This window comes from Oncorhynchus kisutch, linkage group LG30, assembly GCF_002021735.2.
Source record: "Oncorhynchus kisutch isolate 150728-3 linkage group LG30, Okis_V2, whole genome shotgun sequence".
NCBI lineage: Eukaryota > Metazoa > Chordata > Actinopteri > Salmoniformes > Salmonidae > Oncorhynchus > Oncorhynchus kisutch.
This window is the reverse complement of record NC_034203.2, coordinates 46,372,336-46,390,118: the sequence shown is the minus strand read 5'-3', so window position 1 is coordinate 46,390,118 and position 17,783 is coordinate 46,372,336. Positions and strand designations below refer to the sequence as shown.

Here is a 17,783-nt window from a genome sequence, read left to right as displayed (position 1 = left end):
CAACAGATAAATTAGTTCCCCTTGCCTGTCAGCAAGGCAAGCCAGATTCCTTCAGTGCTTTGCATGAGGAGAATTAAATAATTGGTGACTTGGCACACAGATGGTATGGTCATACTACAATGGCTTTGTAAGAGTGGAAGTCACTGACTCTCTGTTCAAGACCATTCAAGTCCTGTCCCTGTGTGGTGGATTTAACTGGATCAGGCTTGAGCACAAACCGTGAGGACCGACAAGTGACCAGCAATAAATGATCTCCAATCTTTCGAAGACCGTGTAGGCCTCCAAAAACGAGGACCGTGTAGGCCTCCAAAAACTAGGACCGTGTAGGCCTCCAAAAACTAGGACCGTGTAGGCCTCCAAAAACTAGGACCGTGTAGGCCTCCAAAAACTAGGACCGTGTAGGCCTCCAAAAACTAGGACCGTGTAGGCCTCCAAAAACTAGGACCGTGTAGGCCTCCAAAAACTAGGACCGTGTAGGCCTCCAAAAACTAGGCTAAGAGAAGTGACTAAATCAGTGTCAGTTAAAAACCTGAGGGACCAGTCCGAAACATGCCAGGGACCAGTGTCGGGCCACAGAACGAGAGGTTCAGAAACAGACCCTGAATGTGTCACAAAGACAGACAATATAGATCTAGAACTACAGATACATTGTCTGTCTAGAACGGATACATTGTCTGTCTAGAACGGATACATTGTCTGTCTAGAACGGATACATTGTCTGTCTAGAACGGATACATTGTCTGTCTAGAACGGATACATTGTCTGTCTAGAACGGATACATTGTCTGTCTAGAACGGATACATTGTCTGTCTAGAACAGATACATTGTCTGTCTAGAACGGATACATTGTCTGTCTAGAACGGATACATTGTCTGTCTATAGAACGGATACATTGTCTGTCTAGAACGGATACATTGTCTGTCTATAGAACGGATACATTGTCTGTCTATAGAACGGATACATTGTCTGTCTATAGAACGGATACATTGTCTGTCTATAGAACGGATACATTGTCTGTCTAGAACGGATACATTGTCTGTCTAGAAGGGATACATTGTCTGTCTAGAAGGGATACATTATCTGTCTAGAACTGATACATTGTCTGTCTAGAAGGGATACATTGTCTGTCTAGAAGGGATACATTGTCTGTCTAGAAGGGATACATTATCTGTCTAGAACTGATACATTGTCTGTCTAGAAGGGATACATTGTCTGTCTATAGACCGGATACATTGTCTTCGCCTCACACTAAGTCCCAGGATATTTGAAACGTCAATTGATAATTACGCTGTATTTATTGGTTCTAAAGTAAGTTAAATGTAGTAGACCGTTTATATTTATTTTTGCATTTTATGACAGAATACTGAAAGCCACTATTGTGTAGCAAGGTAGCTAAGCAACAACACTTCTGACAAGGCATCGAGTACAGTTTACTAGGGCCCTCAGTAACGTCTTGTGTAGCTGATGGACAGGGCTTCAGTAACACTACTAGTTCTCAGTGCTGTCTGTCGGTTTGACACATTCATGTCAACAACAACCTCTAGGTTTTAAAAACATGGTAGTGTTGTCCCCTTGTAGTTACCAACTTCTTTACAAAAACTTGTCGTAAAAAAAAAATCTATGCTGGTGACTACAGGGGGACAGATAAATGTTTATAGAGATAAACGATGAGCTAGGTCGGTTTTGTCAAGTCATGTAGTTAGTGTTAACATTGCTTGCTAACTAGCCGAGGGTTTTGGCTAGCAAAGGAGGCTAACGATAACTGGCCATTCCTTACCAACGGTTGATTTACATGCTTCACAGAAGGTGTCGTCGGTAAACCTCTCCATTAGACTGGTTTTGCCTACTCCACGGGAGCCAATGATAATGATCTGAAGTTTATAATCGGCGGGTCTGGGCGGCATCTTCCTGCGGCGAGACTGTGCCCCCAGAGCCGGGGAAGCATTCGCTGATCCACCACCGGCCCTCCGTTGGATTTCATACCGTGAATCCATCAATAATTCCACATTTGAACACCTAGACACGTTTATAAAAGAGAAAATAACGACGTAGGCCCTACTTTTAGTAATTTTTCCTTTTGTCTTTGAGTTAGTTCGGGAAAGTTTCCAAATTGTTCAGCTGCTTGTCAAGAGAATCAAGGGCTGCGTTCAGTACGTTTTTACGTTCTGAAACTTTTAATTGAACTGAAATGCCGATGTACTGACCGACAGGTTGATTAACGGGGAATGGTTATGGGTAGGGGAACCCTGTCAGTATGGCCATTCGCCACACCACCAAACGGTAGCAAACATAACCCTTCCTTAGTTAGTTGGCTTAAGTCTGTTCAAGAACGTACAATACCGTTTTGGGGAAACGTGTCGTTCAGTACAAACCGTTCTGCAACGTAGCAAACGTTCAAGCGAACTGAACGCACCTCTGGTAGCTTTTTTCATTACGTCACCGCAGGGTCTTAGTTATCTGGGATCCTTGGGATGTCCTTACCCCACATTGATTTTTTATTTAACTAGGCAAGTCAGTTAAGAACATATTTTTGTTTACAATGACGGCCTACACCGGTCAAACCCGGACGACGCTGGGCCAATTGTGCGCCATACTGTGGGACTCCCAATCACGGCCGGTTGTGATACAGCCTGGAATCGAACCATGGTCTGTAGTGACGCCTCTAGCACTGAGATGAAGCGTCACTCGGGAGCCCAAGATAGGTTAGCCCAAAATAGGTTACGGCAACGTTTCCACAAACTCGGTGTTAGTTTTGTTTTTAGCCCTAACACTACACATCTGATTCAGATGATCAAAACTTGATGATTAGTTGATTATTTCAATCAGCTGTGTAGTGCTAGGGCAAAAACCAAAAGGTGCATCCCCTTTAGGGTCCCGAAGACTGAGTTTGGAAAACGCTGACGTCCCAAGGATCCCGGATAGCATTGCTTCGCACCGTCCCCGCAAGCGCCAGCAAACCTTTCCGCTTCCGTCGCATTCCATAAGGATTCGGAAAATTGCAAGCGTCCGTAATAAGAAGCATGTGCATTACTGTTGCCACGGCGTGAAAGTACACGCCCCCTAATAATCTCCACGGGGTTTAGGGGTGTGCACCAAGGTTGTGAACACAAAGGAAACATACTGTGTGTGACAAAAAGATAAAAATGCTCATGTTAGCTAAAATGCAGAATTTTGAAATTAGCATGCCATTTACTGCTGTGCGTGTGTTCCAAACGATTAACATACAGTTAAGGTGTTGGCAGTCCGGGCTCGAGTCCCAGTCGAGGCTACCCCCTTTCTTTAACTGCTCCTAATTTACCCCCCTCCCAAACAGGCTGATTCATTCATTAAATAATATTTCCTAAGATTTTCTACCTGCAGCAAACCTAGTGGATCATGCTTGAAACACCTGTAAAAGTAAAGTGACCCACGCCCCCCCCCCCCCCCCCCACACACACATTTTTAAAAATGTATATCCGAATTGTTGTGAATGTAATAGAATGTCCCTGTGTTGTACCCTTTGTTAGCCACTAGGTGGCAGTGATATGTTACCACCTCTACTTAAAGTTGACTGAAGGGTAAAGTGACCATAAAGTCCATTTTCAAGTTGTGTTTTGGCTCGGATATTCTAAAGATTAAAGTGTGCACCGCTGAAAGTAGAGACTGGGTTTAAAAGCTCTCCTATGGTGTTTCCTAGGGTGTTTCCTATGGTGTTTCCTAGGGTGTTTCCTATGGTGTTTGCTAGGGTGTTTCACATTATGATTTTGGTGGGTGCTATTTTTGTTGCCTCAAAACTACCTCCATTCTTCCATTCGTTTGTATGGGTTACCTCCATACTTCCATTCGTTTGTATGGGTTACCTCCATACTTCCATTCGTTTGTATGGGTTACCTCCATACTTCCATTCATTTGTATGGGTTACCTCCATACTTCCATTCGCTTGTATGGGTTACCTCCATACTTCCATTCGTTTGTATGGGTTACCTCCATTCTTCCATTCGTTTGTATGGGTTACCTCCATTCTTCCATTCGTTTGTATGGGTTACCTCCATACTTCCATTCATTTGTATGGGTTACCTCCATACTTCCATTCGTTTGTATGGGTTACCTCCATTCTTCCATAGCTCTGTCACTTTTGACCTCAGATGGGATGTCTCCTGGTCTGACAAACACCTGTTCTAGCTCTGTCACCTTTGACCTCAGATGGGATGTCTCCTGGTCTGACAAAAACCTGTTCTAGCTCTGTCACCTTTGACCTCAGATGGGATGTCTCCTGGTCTGACAAACACCTCTCTCATTCTGTCACCTTTCACCTCAGATGGGATGTCTCCTGGTCTGACAAACACCTCTCTAGCTCTGTGACCTTTCACCTCAGATGGGATGTCTCCTGGTCTGACAAACACCTCTCTCGTTCTGTCACCTTTGACCCCAGATGGGATGTCTCCTGGTCTGACAAACACCTCTCTAGTTCTGTCACCTTTCACCTCAGATGGGATGTCTCCTGGTCTGACAAACACCTCTCTCGTTCTGTCACCTTTGACCCCAGATGGGATGTCTCCTGGTCTGACAAACACCTCTCTCGTTCTGTCACCTTTGACCTCAGATGGGATGTCTCCTGGTCTGACAAACACCTCTCTCGTTCTGTCACCTTTGACCTCAGATGGGATGTCTCCTGGTCTGACAAACACCTCTCTCGTTCTGTCACCTTTGACCTCAGACGGGATGTCTCCTGGTCTGACAAACACCTCTCTAGCTCGGCCACCTTCCACTGCAGATGTGGAAAGCCTTACGTAAGGCAGATGCAAAAAAAAAACTCTAAATCTCTAGCTTAAACTGACAGATTTTAATGGGGATTTTTTAAATTTATTATGTTACTTAGATTGACGCACGGGTACCCCTTACGTCCATCTTGTTGTTTTGTAGACATATTGTTGTATCTATTTTTGTCATTTTACAGTAGCGTTGCTCACTTCTGGAGAGTATACGTTCCCTGTACAAACACTACAATTAACACGTGTTCTAGTTAAGATACCTGTATCTAGATCTATAATATGACTTGTACTATCTGCAGCTGTACATAGCCCATCTGTAAATAGCCCATCCTACCTACCTCATCCACATATTGTTTTTATTTACTTTTCTGCTCTTTTGCACACCAATATCTCTACTTACACATCATCATCTGCACATTTATCACTCCAGTGTTAATCTGCTAAATTGTAATTACTTCGCTACTATGGTCTATTGCCTTACCACCTCGTGCCTTTTACACACACTGTATATAGACTTTCTTTTTCTTCTCTTGTGTTGTTGACTGTACGCTTGTTTATTCCATCTGTAACTCTGTTGTTGTTGTTTGTGTCAAACTGCTTTGCTTAATCTTGGCCAGGTCGCTGTTGTAAATGAGAACTTGTTCTCAACTAGCCCACCTGGTTAAATAAAGGTGAAATAAAATAAAAAATAATAAAATATATGGTTTTTTTTATGTCAGTATGACATCTAGTGGCCTTTTGGGGTACTTCACCTATCCACTGGTGTCTGATTGTCTACCCATTGCTGTTTGTGGAGATATACTTGAAAACGAAAGGTCAAGATTGAATGTATTGAGTTACACATTCTACAAGCTATCTAGGCTACTAGGCAGTATATCTACAACAGGAACATACACCTTGAAACAAGGAATAAAAGTACCATTGCATGCAGGGTAGCCTAGTGGTTAGAGTGTAGAGGCGGCAGTGTAGCCTAGTGGTTAGAGCGGTGGACTAGCAACCAGAAGGTTGCAAGTTCAAACCCCTGAGCTGACAAGGTACAAATCTGTCATTCTGCCCCTGAACAGGCAGTTAACCCCACTGTTCCTAGGTCGTCATTGAAAATAAAAATTTGTTCTTAACTGACTTGCCTAGTTAAATATAAAAATATATATAATTTAATGTGTGGTTTCGAGCAACTATATTCATTATCTAGTGCATTTCTATAATGTAATTCATTATATTGGTCCAAAATGGTGAGAGTACACACTGGGGTCTGGCTTTTCCTGCTCACCATAAGCACTTACCATTAACCAAAGCTATATGTATATATATATATATATATACATACAGTACCAGTCAAAAGTTTGGACACACCTACTCATTCCAGTTTTTTATTTTTTAAAACTATTTTCTACATTGTAGAATAATAGTGAAGACATCAAACTATAAATAACACATATAGAATCATGTAGTAACCAAAAAGTGTTAAAAACACATTTGATATTTGAGATTCTTCAAAGTAGCCACCCTTTGCCTCGATGACAGCTCTGCACTCTCTTGGCATTCTCTCAACCAGCTTCACCTGGAATGCTTTTCCAACAGTCTCGAAGGAGTTCCCACATATGCTGAGCACTTGTTGGCTGCTTTTCCTTCTTTCTGTGGTCCAACTCATCCCAAATCATCTCAATTGGGTTGATGTCGGGTGATTGTGGAGGCCAGGTCATCTGATTCAGCATTCCATCACTCTCCTTCTTGGTCAAATAACCCTTACACAGCCTGGATGTGTGTTTTTGGTCATTGAATTTTGTTACATTGCAGCCTAATTCTAAAATAGATTAAACTGTTATTTTTTGTATACATACATACATACAGGTTTTTATGTTTGCTAATTTGTATAAAAAACCACGTTATTACCTCGTACCCCTGCACATCGACTCGGTACTGGTACCCTGTGTATATAACCAAGTTATTACCTCGTACCCCTGTGTATATAACCAAGTTATCACCTCGTACCCCTGTGTATATAACCAAGTTATTACCTCGTACCCCTGTGTATATAACCAAGTTATCACCTCATTACTCAGTGTGGATTTATTTAGTTTATTATTGTGTTATTTCTCTGTGCATTTTTTGGAAGAACCCATCAGTCAGCATTTCACTGTTAGTCTACACCTGTTGTTTACCAAGGACCCTTCAGTCAGCATTACACTGTTAGTCTACACCTGTTGTTTACCAAGGACCCATCAGTCAGCATTTCACTGTTAGTCTACACCTGTTGTTTACCAAGGACCCATCAGTCAGCATTACACTGTTAGTCTACACCTGTTGTTTACCAAGGACCCATCAGTCAGCATTACACTGTTAGTCTACACCTGTTGTTTACCAAGGACCCATCAGTCAGCATTACACTGTTAGTCTACACCTGTTGTTTACCAAGGACCCGTCAGTCAGCATTACACTGTTAGTCTACACCTGTTGTTTACCAAGAACCCATCAGTCAGCATTTCACTGTTAGTCTACACCTGTTGTTTACCAAGGACCCTTCAGTCAGCATTTCACTGTTAGTCTACACCTGTTGTTTACCAAGGACCCTTCAGTCAGCATTTCACTGTTAGTCTACACCTGTTGTTTACCAAGGACCCTTCAGTCAGCATTACACTGTTAGTCTACACCTGTTGTTTACCAAGGACCCTTCAGTCAGCATTACACTGTTAGTCTACACCTGTTGTTTACCAAGGACCCTTCAGTCAGCATTTCACTGTTAGTCTACACCTGTTGTTTACCAAGGACCCATCAGTCAGCATTTCACTGTTAGTCTACACCTGTTGTTTACCAAGGACCCTTCAGTCAGCATTTCACTGTTAGTCTACACCTGTTGTTTACCAAGGACCCATCAGTCAGCATTTCACTGTTAGTCTACACCTGTTGTTTACCAAGCATTTCACTGTTAGTCTACACCTGTTGTTTACCAAGGACCCTTCAGTCAGCATTACACTGTTAGTCTACACCTGTTGTTTACCAAGGCCCCATCAGTCAGCATTTCACTGTTAGTCTACACCTGTTGTTTACCAAGGCCCCATCAGTCAGCATTACACTGTTAGTCTACACCTGTTGTTTACCAAGGCCCCATCAGTCAGCATTTCACTGTTAGTCTACACCTGTTGTTTACCAAGGCCCCATCAGTCAGCATTTCACTGTTAGTCTACACCTGTTGTTTACCAAGGCCCCATCAGTCAGCATTTCACTGTTAGTCTACACCTGTTGTTTACCAAGCATTTCACTGTTAGTCTACACCTGTTGTTTACCAAGGACCCTTCAGTCAGCATTTCACTGTTAGTCTACACCTGTTGTTTACCAAGGACCCTTCAGTCAGCATTACACTGTTAGTCTACACCTGTTGTTTACCAAGGACCCTTCAGTCAGCATTACACTGTTAGTCTACACCTGTTGTTTACCAAGGACCCTTCAGTCAGCATTTCACTGTTAGTCTACACCTGTTGTTTACCAAGGACCCTTCAGTCAGCATTTCACTGTTAGTCTACACCTGTTGTTTACCAAGGACCCTTCAGTCAGCATTACACTGTTAGTCTACACCTGTTGTTTACCAAGCATTACACTGTTAGTCTACACCTGTTGTTTACCAAGCATTACACTGTTAGTCTACAACTGTTGTTTACCAAGGACCCTTCAGTCAGCATTTCACTGTTAGTCTACACCTGTTGTTTACCAAGGACCCTTCAGTCAGCATTTCACTGTTAGTCTACACCTGTTGTTTACCAAGAACCCATCAGTCAGCATTACACTGTTAGTCTACACCTGTTGTTTACCAAGGACCCTTCAGTCAGCATTTCACTGTTAGTCTACACCTGTTGTTTACCAAGAACCCATCAGTCAGCATTACACTGTTAGTCTACACCTGTTGTTTACCAAGGACCCATCAGTCAGCATTTCACTGTTAGTCTACACCTGTTGTTTACCAAGGACCCATCAGTCAGCATTACACTGTTAGTCTACACCTGTTGTTTACCAAGGACCCATCAGTCAGCATTACACTGTTAGTCTACACCTGTTGTTTACCAAGGCCCCATCAGTCAGCATTTCACTGTTAGTCTACACCTGTTGTTTACCAAGGACCCTTCAGTCAGCATTTCACTGTTAGTCTACACCTGTTGTTTACCAAGGCCCCATCAGTCAGCATTACACTGTTAGTCTACACCTGTTGTTTACCAAGGCCCCATCAGTCAGCATTACACTGTTAGTCTACACCTGTTGTTTACCAAGGCCCCATCAGTCAGCATTTCACTGTTAGTCTACACCTGTTGTTTACCAAGGCCCCATCAGTCAGCATTACACTGTTAGTCTACACCTGTTGTTTACCAAGCATTTCACTGTTAGTCTACACCTGTTGTTTACCAAGCATTTCACTGTTAGTCTACACCTGTTGTTTACCAAGCATTTCACTGTTAGTCTACACCTGTTGTTTACCAAGGACCCTTCAGTCAGCATTTCACTGTTAGTCTACACCTGTTGTTTACCAAGAACCCATCAGTCAGCATTACACTGTTAGTCTACACCTGTTGTTTACCAAGGACCCATCAGTCAGCATTTCACTGTTAGTCTACACCTGTTGTTTACCAAGGACCCATCAGTCAGCATTACACTGTTAGTCTACACCTGTTGTTTACCAAGGACCCATCAGTCAGCATTACACTGTTAGTCTACACCTGTTGTTTACCAAGGCCCCATCAGTCAGCATTTCACTGTTAGTCTACACCTGTTGTTTACCAAGGACCCTTCAGTCAGCATTTCACTGTTAGTCTACACCTGTTGTTTACCAAGGCCCCATCAGTCAGCATTACACTGTTAGTCTACACCTGTTGTTTACCAAGGCCCCATCAGTCAGCATTACACTGTTAGTCTACACCTGTTGTTTACCAAGGCCCCATCAGTCAGCATTTCACTGTTAGTCTACACCTGTTGTTTACCAAGGCCCCATCAGTCAGCATTACACTGTTAGTCTACACCTGTTGTTTACCAAGCATTTCACTGTTAGTCTACACCTGTTGTTTACCAAGCATTTCACTGTTAGTCTACACCTGTTGTTTACCAAGGCCCCATCAGTCAGCATTTCACTGTTAGTCTACACCTGTTGTTTACCAAGCATTTCACTGTTAGTCTACACCTGTTGTTTACCAAGCATTTCACTGTTAGTCTACACCTGTTGTTTACCAAGGACCCTTCAGTCAGCATTTCACTGTTAGTCTACACCTGTTGTTTACCAAGGACCCTTCAGTCAGCATTACACTGTTAGTCTACACCTGTTGTTTACCAAGGACCCTTCAGTCAGCATTACACTGTTAGTCTACACCTGTTGTTTACCAAGGACCCTTCAGTCAGCATTACACTGTTAGTCTACACCTGTTGTTTACCAAGGACCCTTCAGTCAGCATTTCACTGTTAGTCTACACCTGTTGTTTACCAAGGACCCTTCAGTCAGCATTACACTGTTAGTCTACACCTGTTGTTTACCAGGCATTACACTGTTGGTCTACACCTGTTGTTTACCAAGCATTACACTGTTAGTCTACACCTGTTGTTTACCAAGGACCCTTCAGTCAGCATTACACTGTTAGTCTACACCTGTTGTTTACCAAGGACCCTTCAGTCAGCATTACACTGTTAGTCTACACCTGTTGTTTACCAAGGACCCTTCAGTCAGCATTTCACTGTTAGTCTACACCTGTTGTTTACCAAGGACCCTTCAGTCAGCATTACACTGTTAGTCTACACCTGTTGTTTACCAAGGACCCTTCAGTCAGCATTTCACTGTTAGTCTACACCTGTTGTTTACCAAGGACCCTTCAGTCAGCATTACACTGTTAGTCTACACCTGTTGTTTACCAGGCATTACACTGTTGGTCTACACCAGGCATGTGACCGATACGATTTTATTGATCAACTGTGCAGTTGGCCCTCAGATTGCTATACCATATGTGGTTAGCCGATAAGTTAAATACTGACGTAAGATCTGGCATGAGTCTGCGATGTCGTCGGGGCAAGAACTTGACCCATATCTTTACTGTACAAACCGAGGGGATGTTACTGGATCACAGTCATTCCTTATTGTATTCACAACACTCTTTAAGTGGGTCAGCAACAATAAACATTAAAAGAGACCGTGAAAATATTGTCATTCCAAGTGATTATTTTGGTGTGTGATTCTGATTCCATTGTGTGATTCCATTGTGTGATTCTGATTCCATTGTGTGATTCTGTTTCCATTGTGTGATTCCATTGTCTGGTACCATTGTGTGATTCTGATTCCATTGTGTGATTCTGATTCCATTGTGTGATTCTGATTCCAGTGTGTGATTCTGTTTCCATTTTGTGATTCCATTGTGTGATTCTGATTCCATTGTGTGATTCTGATTCCATTGTGTGATTCCATTGTGTGATTCTGATTCCATTGTGTGATTCCATTGTGTGATTCTGATTCCATTGTGTGATTCTGTTTCCATTGTGTGATTCCATTGTGTGATTCTGATTCCATTGTGTGATTCCATTGTGTGATTCTGATTCCATTGTGTGATTCTGTTTCCATTGTGTGATTCCATTGTCTGGTACCATTGTGTGATTCTGATTCCATTGTGTGATTCTGATTCCATTGTGTGATTCTGATTCCAGTGTGTGATTCTGTTTCCATTGTGTGATTCCATTGTGTGATTCTGATTCCATTGTGTGATTCTGATTCCATTGTGTGATTCCATTGTGTGATTCTGATTCCATTGTGTGATTCCATTATAATGTTCTCTAAATGGATGGTGTTTTTATCTAGCTAGAGGTTAGCGTCTAGAAAACAAGCTGTTACTGCATTTATTTAACAAGCAAAATAGACAGCTCGGCAGAGATCCTGGATGTTATAAGAGCTACAATAGACAGCTCGGCAGAGATCCTGGATGTTATAAGAGCTACAATAGACAGCTTGGCAGAGATCCTGGATGTTATAAGAGCTACAATAGACAGCTCGGCAGAGATCCTGGATGTTATAAGAGCTACAATAGACAGCTTGGCAGAGATCCTGGATGTTATAAGAGCTACAATAGACAGCTTGGCAGAGATCCTGGATGTTATAAGAGCTACAATAGACAGCTCGGCAGAGATCCTGGATGTTATAAGAGCTACAATAGACAGCTCGGCAGAGATCCTGGATGTTATAAGAGCTACAATAGACAGCTTGGCAGAGATCCTGGATGTTATAAGAGCTACAATAGACAGCTTGGCAGAGATCCTGGATGTTATAAGAGCTACAATAGACAGCTCGGCAGAGATCCTGGATGTTATAAGAGCTACAATAGACAGCTCGGCAGAGATCCTGGATGTTATAAGAGCTACAATAGACAGCTTGGCAGAGATCCTGGATGTTATAAGAGCTACAATAGACAGCTCGGCAGAGATCCTGGATGTTATAAGAGCTACAATAGACAGCTCGGCAGAGATCCTGGATGTTATAAGAGCTACAATAGACAGCTCGGCAGAGATCCTGGATGTTATAAGAGCTACAATAGACAGCTCGGCAGAGATCCTGGATGTTATAAGAGCTACAATAGACAGCTTGGCAGAGATCCTGGATGTTATAAGAGCTACAATAGACAGCTTGGCAGAGATCCTGGATGTTATAAGAGCTACAATAGACAGCTTGGCAGAGATCCTGGATGTTATAAGAGCTACAATAGACAGCGTGGCAGAGATCCTGGATGTTATAAGAGCTACAATAGACAGCTAGGCAGAGATCCTGGATGTTATAAGAGCTACAATAGACAGCTCGGCAGAGATCCTGGATGTTATAAGAGCTACAATAGACAGCTTGGCAGAGATCCTGGATGTTATAAGAGCTACAATAGACAGCTTGGCAGAGATCCTGGATGTTATAAGAGCTACAATAGACAGCTTGGCAGAGATCCTGGATGTTATAAGAGCTACAATAGACAGCTCGGCAGAGATCCTGGATGTTATAAGAGCTACAATAGACAGCTTGGCAGAGATCCTGGATGTTATAAGAGCTACAATAGACAGCTCGGCAGAGATCCTGGATGTTATAAGAGCTACAATAGACAGCTCGGCAGAGATCCTGGATGTTATAAGAGCTACAATAGACAGCTTGGCAGAGATCCTGGATGTTATAAGAGCTACAATAGACAGCTCGGCAGAGATCCTGGATGTTATAAGAGCTACAATAGACAGCTTGGCAGAGATCCTGGATGTTATAAGAGCTACAATAGACAGCTCGGCAGAGATCCTGGATGTTATAAGAGCTACAATAGACAGCTTGGCAGAGATCCTGGATGTTATAAGAGCTACAATAGACAGCTCGGCAGAGATCCTGGATGTTATAAGAGCTACAATAGACAGCTTGGCAGAGATCCTGGATGTTATAAGAGCTACAATAGACAGCTCGGCAGAGATCCTGGATGTTATAAGAGCTACAATAGACAGCTTGGCAGAGATCCTGGATGTTATAAGAGCTACAATAGACAGCTCGGCAGAGATCCTGGATGTTATAAGAGCTACAATAGACAGCTTGGCAGAGATCCTGGATGTTATAAGAGCTACAATAGACAGCTTGGCAGAGATCCTGGATGTTTTAAGAGCTACAATAGACAGCTCGGCAGAGATCCTGGATGTTATAAGAGCTACAATAGACAGCTTGGCAGAGATCCTGGATGTTATAAGAGCTACAATAGACAGCTTGGCAGAGATCCTGGATGTTATAAGAGCTACAATAGACAGCTTGGCAGAGATCCTGGATGTTATAAGAGCTACAATAGACAGCTCGGCAGAGATCCTGGATGTTATAAGAGCTACAATAGACAGCTCGGCAGAGATCCTGGATGTTATAAGAGCTACAATAGACAGCTCGGCAGAGATCCTGGATGTTATAAGAGCTACAATAGACAGCTTGGCAGAGATCCTGGATGTTATAAGAGCTACAATAGACAGCTCGGCAGAGATCCTGGATGTTATAAGAGCTACAATAGACAGCTCGGCAGAGATCCTGGATGTTATAAGAGCTACAATAGACAGCTCGGCAGAGATCCTGGATGTTATAAGAGCTACAATAGTGAGCTCGGCAGAGATCCTGGATGTTATAAAAGCTACAATAGACAGCTCGGCAGAGATCCTGGATGTTATAAGAGCTACAATAGACAGCTCGGCAGAGATCCTGGATGTTATAAGAGACGCTGCAGGCTGTTGTGTATTTGTTGTGGTTGTATGTAGTTCATGTGGATTCCTTTAGGATAAATGACTACCCATTTACTTTATCTCTCACGCAGTTATAAACCATAATCATAGTCTGTAGTTACAGTCTGTGTTTACAGTCAGTGTCCTGTTGTTGTTGTCTCTGTACATATAACACTGTGGTTATTTGGACCTAAAGATACTAAATGATCGAGAGACTATGTTTTAACGAGACAGAATGTGTCCTTGTTCCCTTCATAGTGCACTACTTTAGACCAGAGTCCTATGGGACCCTATTCCCTGCATAGTGCACTACTTTTGACCAGAGCCCTATGGGAACCTGTTCCCTATATAGTGTACTGCTTTTGACTACTTCTACCCTGTTCAAGAGTAGTGCACTATTTAGGGGGATAGGGTGCAATTAGGGGTGGAACCTAAGAGGAATTGAAACGATTCTAATATCCAGAAATGTTACTTGGAAAGGAAGGGTCTTATAATGGACGAGGAAGCTCCATAAAGGCTTTCTGTATATTTAATGAGCGCGTTAGATCGTCCTCTCCTTCTGTTATGGGATGTACTTTAGCCTCTCTCTCTAGTCTTAATCTCTCTGGTTTTAATCTCTCTGGTTTTAATGCACAACCAAGGCTGCTTCTCTGATATTCCTCCCAATAAGAGTTCTCTGTATCTGTTCCATTAGCCACATCAAAACTGGACCGGAGTGTTGCAAAAATGTGGATTAATCTCTCACCTTGTGACTGAGTCGTGTTGAATGGAACATTAAAAGGGATTCATCTCTCACCTTGTGACTGAGTCGTGTTGAATGGAATATTAAAAGGGATTAATCTCTCACCTCGTGACTGAGTCGTGTTGAATGGAATATTAAAAGGGATTCATCTCTCACCTTGTGACTGAGTCGTTTTGAATGGAACATTAAAAGAGATTAATCTCTCACCTCGTGACTGAGTCGTGTTGAATGGAACATTAAAAGAGATTAATCTCTCACCTTGTGACTGAGTCGTGTTGAATGGAACATATCCCCATCTCGAGATGCTGGTGGTGAAAACTGTTTTTTGTTGTTGTTGTTGTTGCTAACTCAAGCATTTATAAACATTTACAAGCATTACAAAGCATCTATATTAATTTATAAAGGATCTATAATGGCTTATTATTATATTGATAATCATTCATGATTTCTGTATCTGAAGTTAGTCAACATAATACTGGGTCGCAACTTCTCAAAATAAAATGGGAAAAAACCCAATGAACTGAAGCCTTTTGAAAGCTCAAAGTTAACCTTTCTTTTTGTGTTTTATTTGTGGACCACAGGACCATAACAAATTAACCAATTAACCAATTAACCAATTAACCAATTAACCAATTGACCAATTGACCAATTGACCAATTGACCAATTGACCAATTCGCCAATTCGCCAATTAGCCAATTAACCAATTAGCCAATTAACCAATATCATGTTTCCATAATGGATCATTAAAACTATACCACTTTAAACCTTAAAAACATACGACTCCTTTAAAACTCTTTTAAAACATACAGCCAACAGGACAGTTCACTGTTCACCCCCTCCCTCCCTCCCTCCCTCCGTCCTCTAAAACTGCTAGGTAATGAAAATTCCTCATGACAATAATATACTTTTTTTTTTCTTCTCTTTTTTTCTTTCATGCTACAATGTCCTCTAATGCATCGCTCAGACCAAAGGTCCAAACAAACAAACAATGTTTATGTTTTCTATGGATGGGCTATTTTCTCCGTCTCCTTTCTTTTTATAGTGCCGCTCCTCCTCTTCTGTTGATGAAACTGAAGTAATACTTGGTTGAGTGGAAGTCATAATGAAGTCATACGGAAGTCATCCTGTTCATGAGGTGGGAGTTCTACAAACCATGGAAGAAGTTGAAAAATAATTATATTATTATTATTCTGCATCACCAGTGTCCATGAGAATGCGCCAGTCCAGTAGCTTGATGATACCCTGACTCAAAAACGTCAAAAACCTGCCCCACTCCCCTTGGCTCTGCTCAAACTGGAAAATATTGACTAAGTTTCCTCTCAGATAAATTGGTCCTTCGAGTCGAATAGACATAGGCATAATAACATGTTATAATTATTGTGGACATAGCCTGTATCCTAAACATAACCTAAACATAACCTCTATCCTAAACATAACCTGTATCCTAAACATATCCTAAACATAACCTGTATCCTAAACATAACCTCTATCCTAAACATATCCTCTATCCTAAACATAACCTCTATCCTAAACATAACCTCTATCCTAAACATAACCTCTATCCTAAACATATCCTCTATCCTAAACATAACCTCTATCCTAAACATAACCTCTATCCTAAACATAACCTCTATCCTAAACATAACCTCTATCCTAAACATATCCTCTATCCTAAACATAACCTCTATCCTAAACATATCCTAAACATAACCTGTATCCTAAACAAAACCTCTATCCTAAACATAACCTCTATCCTAAACATAACCTCTATCCTAAACATAACCTCTATCCTAAACATAACCTCTATCCTAAACATAACCTCTATCCTAAACATAACCTCTATCCTAAACATAACCTCTATCCTAAACATAACCTGTATCCTAAACATATCCTAAACATAATCTCTATCCTAAACATAACCTCTATCCTAAACATAATCTCTATCCTAAACATAATCTCTATCCTAAACATAATCTCTATCCTAAACATAACCTCTATCCTAAACATAGCCTGTATCCCAAAATTGTCCCAGAAATGTCAACCTCTGACCTCCATCTATTTAAAGCCATTGCGATATCTGCCTTTGTATACACAGACAGGAGGCCACAAGGTTAATCTTCTCAGTTATGTACAGTCTAGAGTTGTTGTCTCTTGGTCAATAAGCATACCAGGAAATAGATCCATCTCAAGTTAATAACAACAATGAAATCAGCACCCGTCTCCCATGACCTCTAGTCTCATTTCATGCTTTTTCAAATTATATTTAATTATGTTTATGATCTTAAAAATTCATTCATTCAACCCCATTACATCAAATGAATGTTTCTGTTCTAGACATTAGAATGAATAAGCGTGAATCCCTTCATGATGAAACAACAACTCTTTTCCTGAGAGAGATCATATCCAATAATTAACGTAGGTTTAGGATTCCAAAATTCTGGTTAACTTTCTCCAAAATTCCCAGGTTTTCCTGAAATCCTGGTTGGAGGATTCTGGAATTTCTGCTTATTTCTTCCTGATTCTGGGAATTCTCCAACTGGAATTTCTGGAAAAACCTGTGGAATTTGTGGGAAAGTTACTGCAATTTTCCAATCCTACACAGGTTTAGTTGCTCATACAAACAAACAAAAATAAGGCATGTAATAGATTGTCAAATAATGCATTTAAGTAGCTGTCTGCCTTATTATAGCCTCAGATGGCGCAATCGACTATAGTCTTGGTGAGAAGCTGCCTCGTACGTAACCATGACAACGTAGTTCAAAATGTCAGTCTAAAAGTAGGCCTTGAAGAAGAGCTCTATAATATTGCATTGCACAACCCCACAATCCAGAAGCTCCAATGGGGGAAGAAGTTGGACATCTGAACAGACCAATCCTATGTAAGTTCCTCCTCATGGTCATCATCCATTGGTGGGAAGCCCTTTTTCATTAAAACACTGACCTGTATAATCCACACTGCTGTTGTCAGCAAAGACAACTAGGAACGAGACAGGGACAGGGATGAAGTCTCACAGGACATTGGTCTTACAGAAGGGTTAGAGCAGTAGTCAGAGCTCTTTAGCTCTAAATCA

General features: G+C 41.6%; 1 protein-coding gene across 3 annotated transcripts in view; it reads right to left on the bottom strand.

Annotated features, from left to right (window-relative positions):
- LOC109880114 (ras-related protein Rab-12) overlaps window positions 1-2,474 on the bottom strand; it is a 25,535-nt gene extending 23,061 nt beyond the window's left edge. Inside the window, exon 1 of one of the 3 annotated variants that reach the window (XM_031810314.1) lies at window positions 1,778-2,474. Coding sequence is in view for 2 of the 3 variants with exons in the window: in XM_031810315.1 (XP_031666175.1) it covers window positions 1,778-1,994 (217 nt within the window). In the remaining variant the exon portion in view is untranslated. The remainder of the gene's footprint in view (window positions 1-1,777) is intronic. The other 2 variants (XM_031810315.1, XM_020472358.2) reach the window with 2 other exon arrangements.
- Between the last annotated feature and the right edge of the window lie 15,309 nt (window positions 2,475-17,783).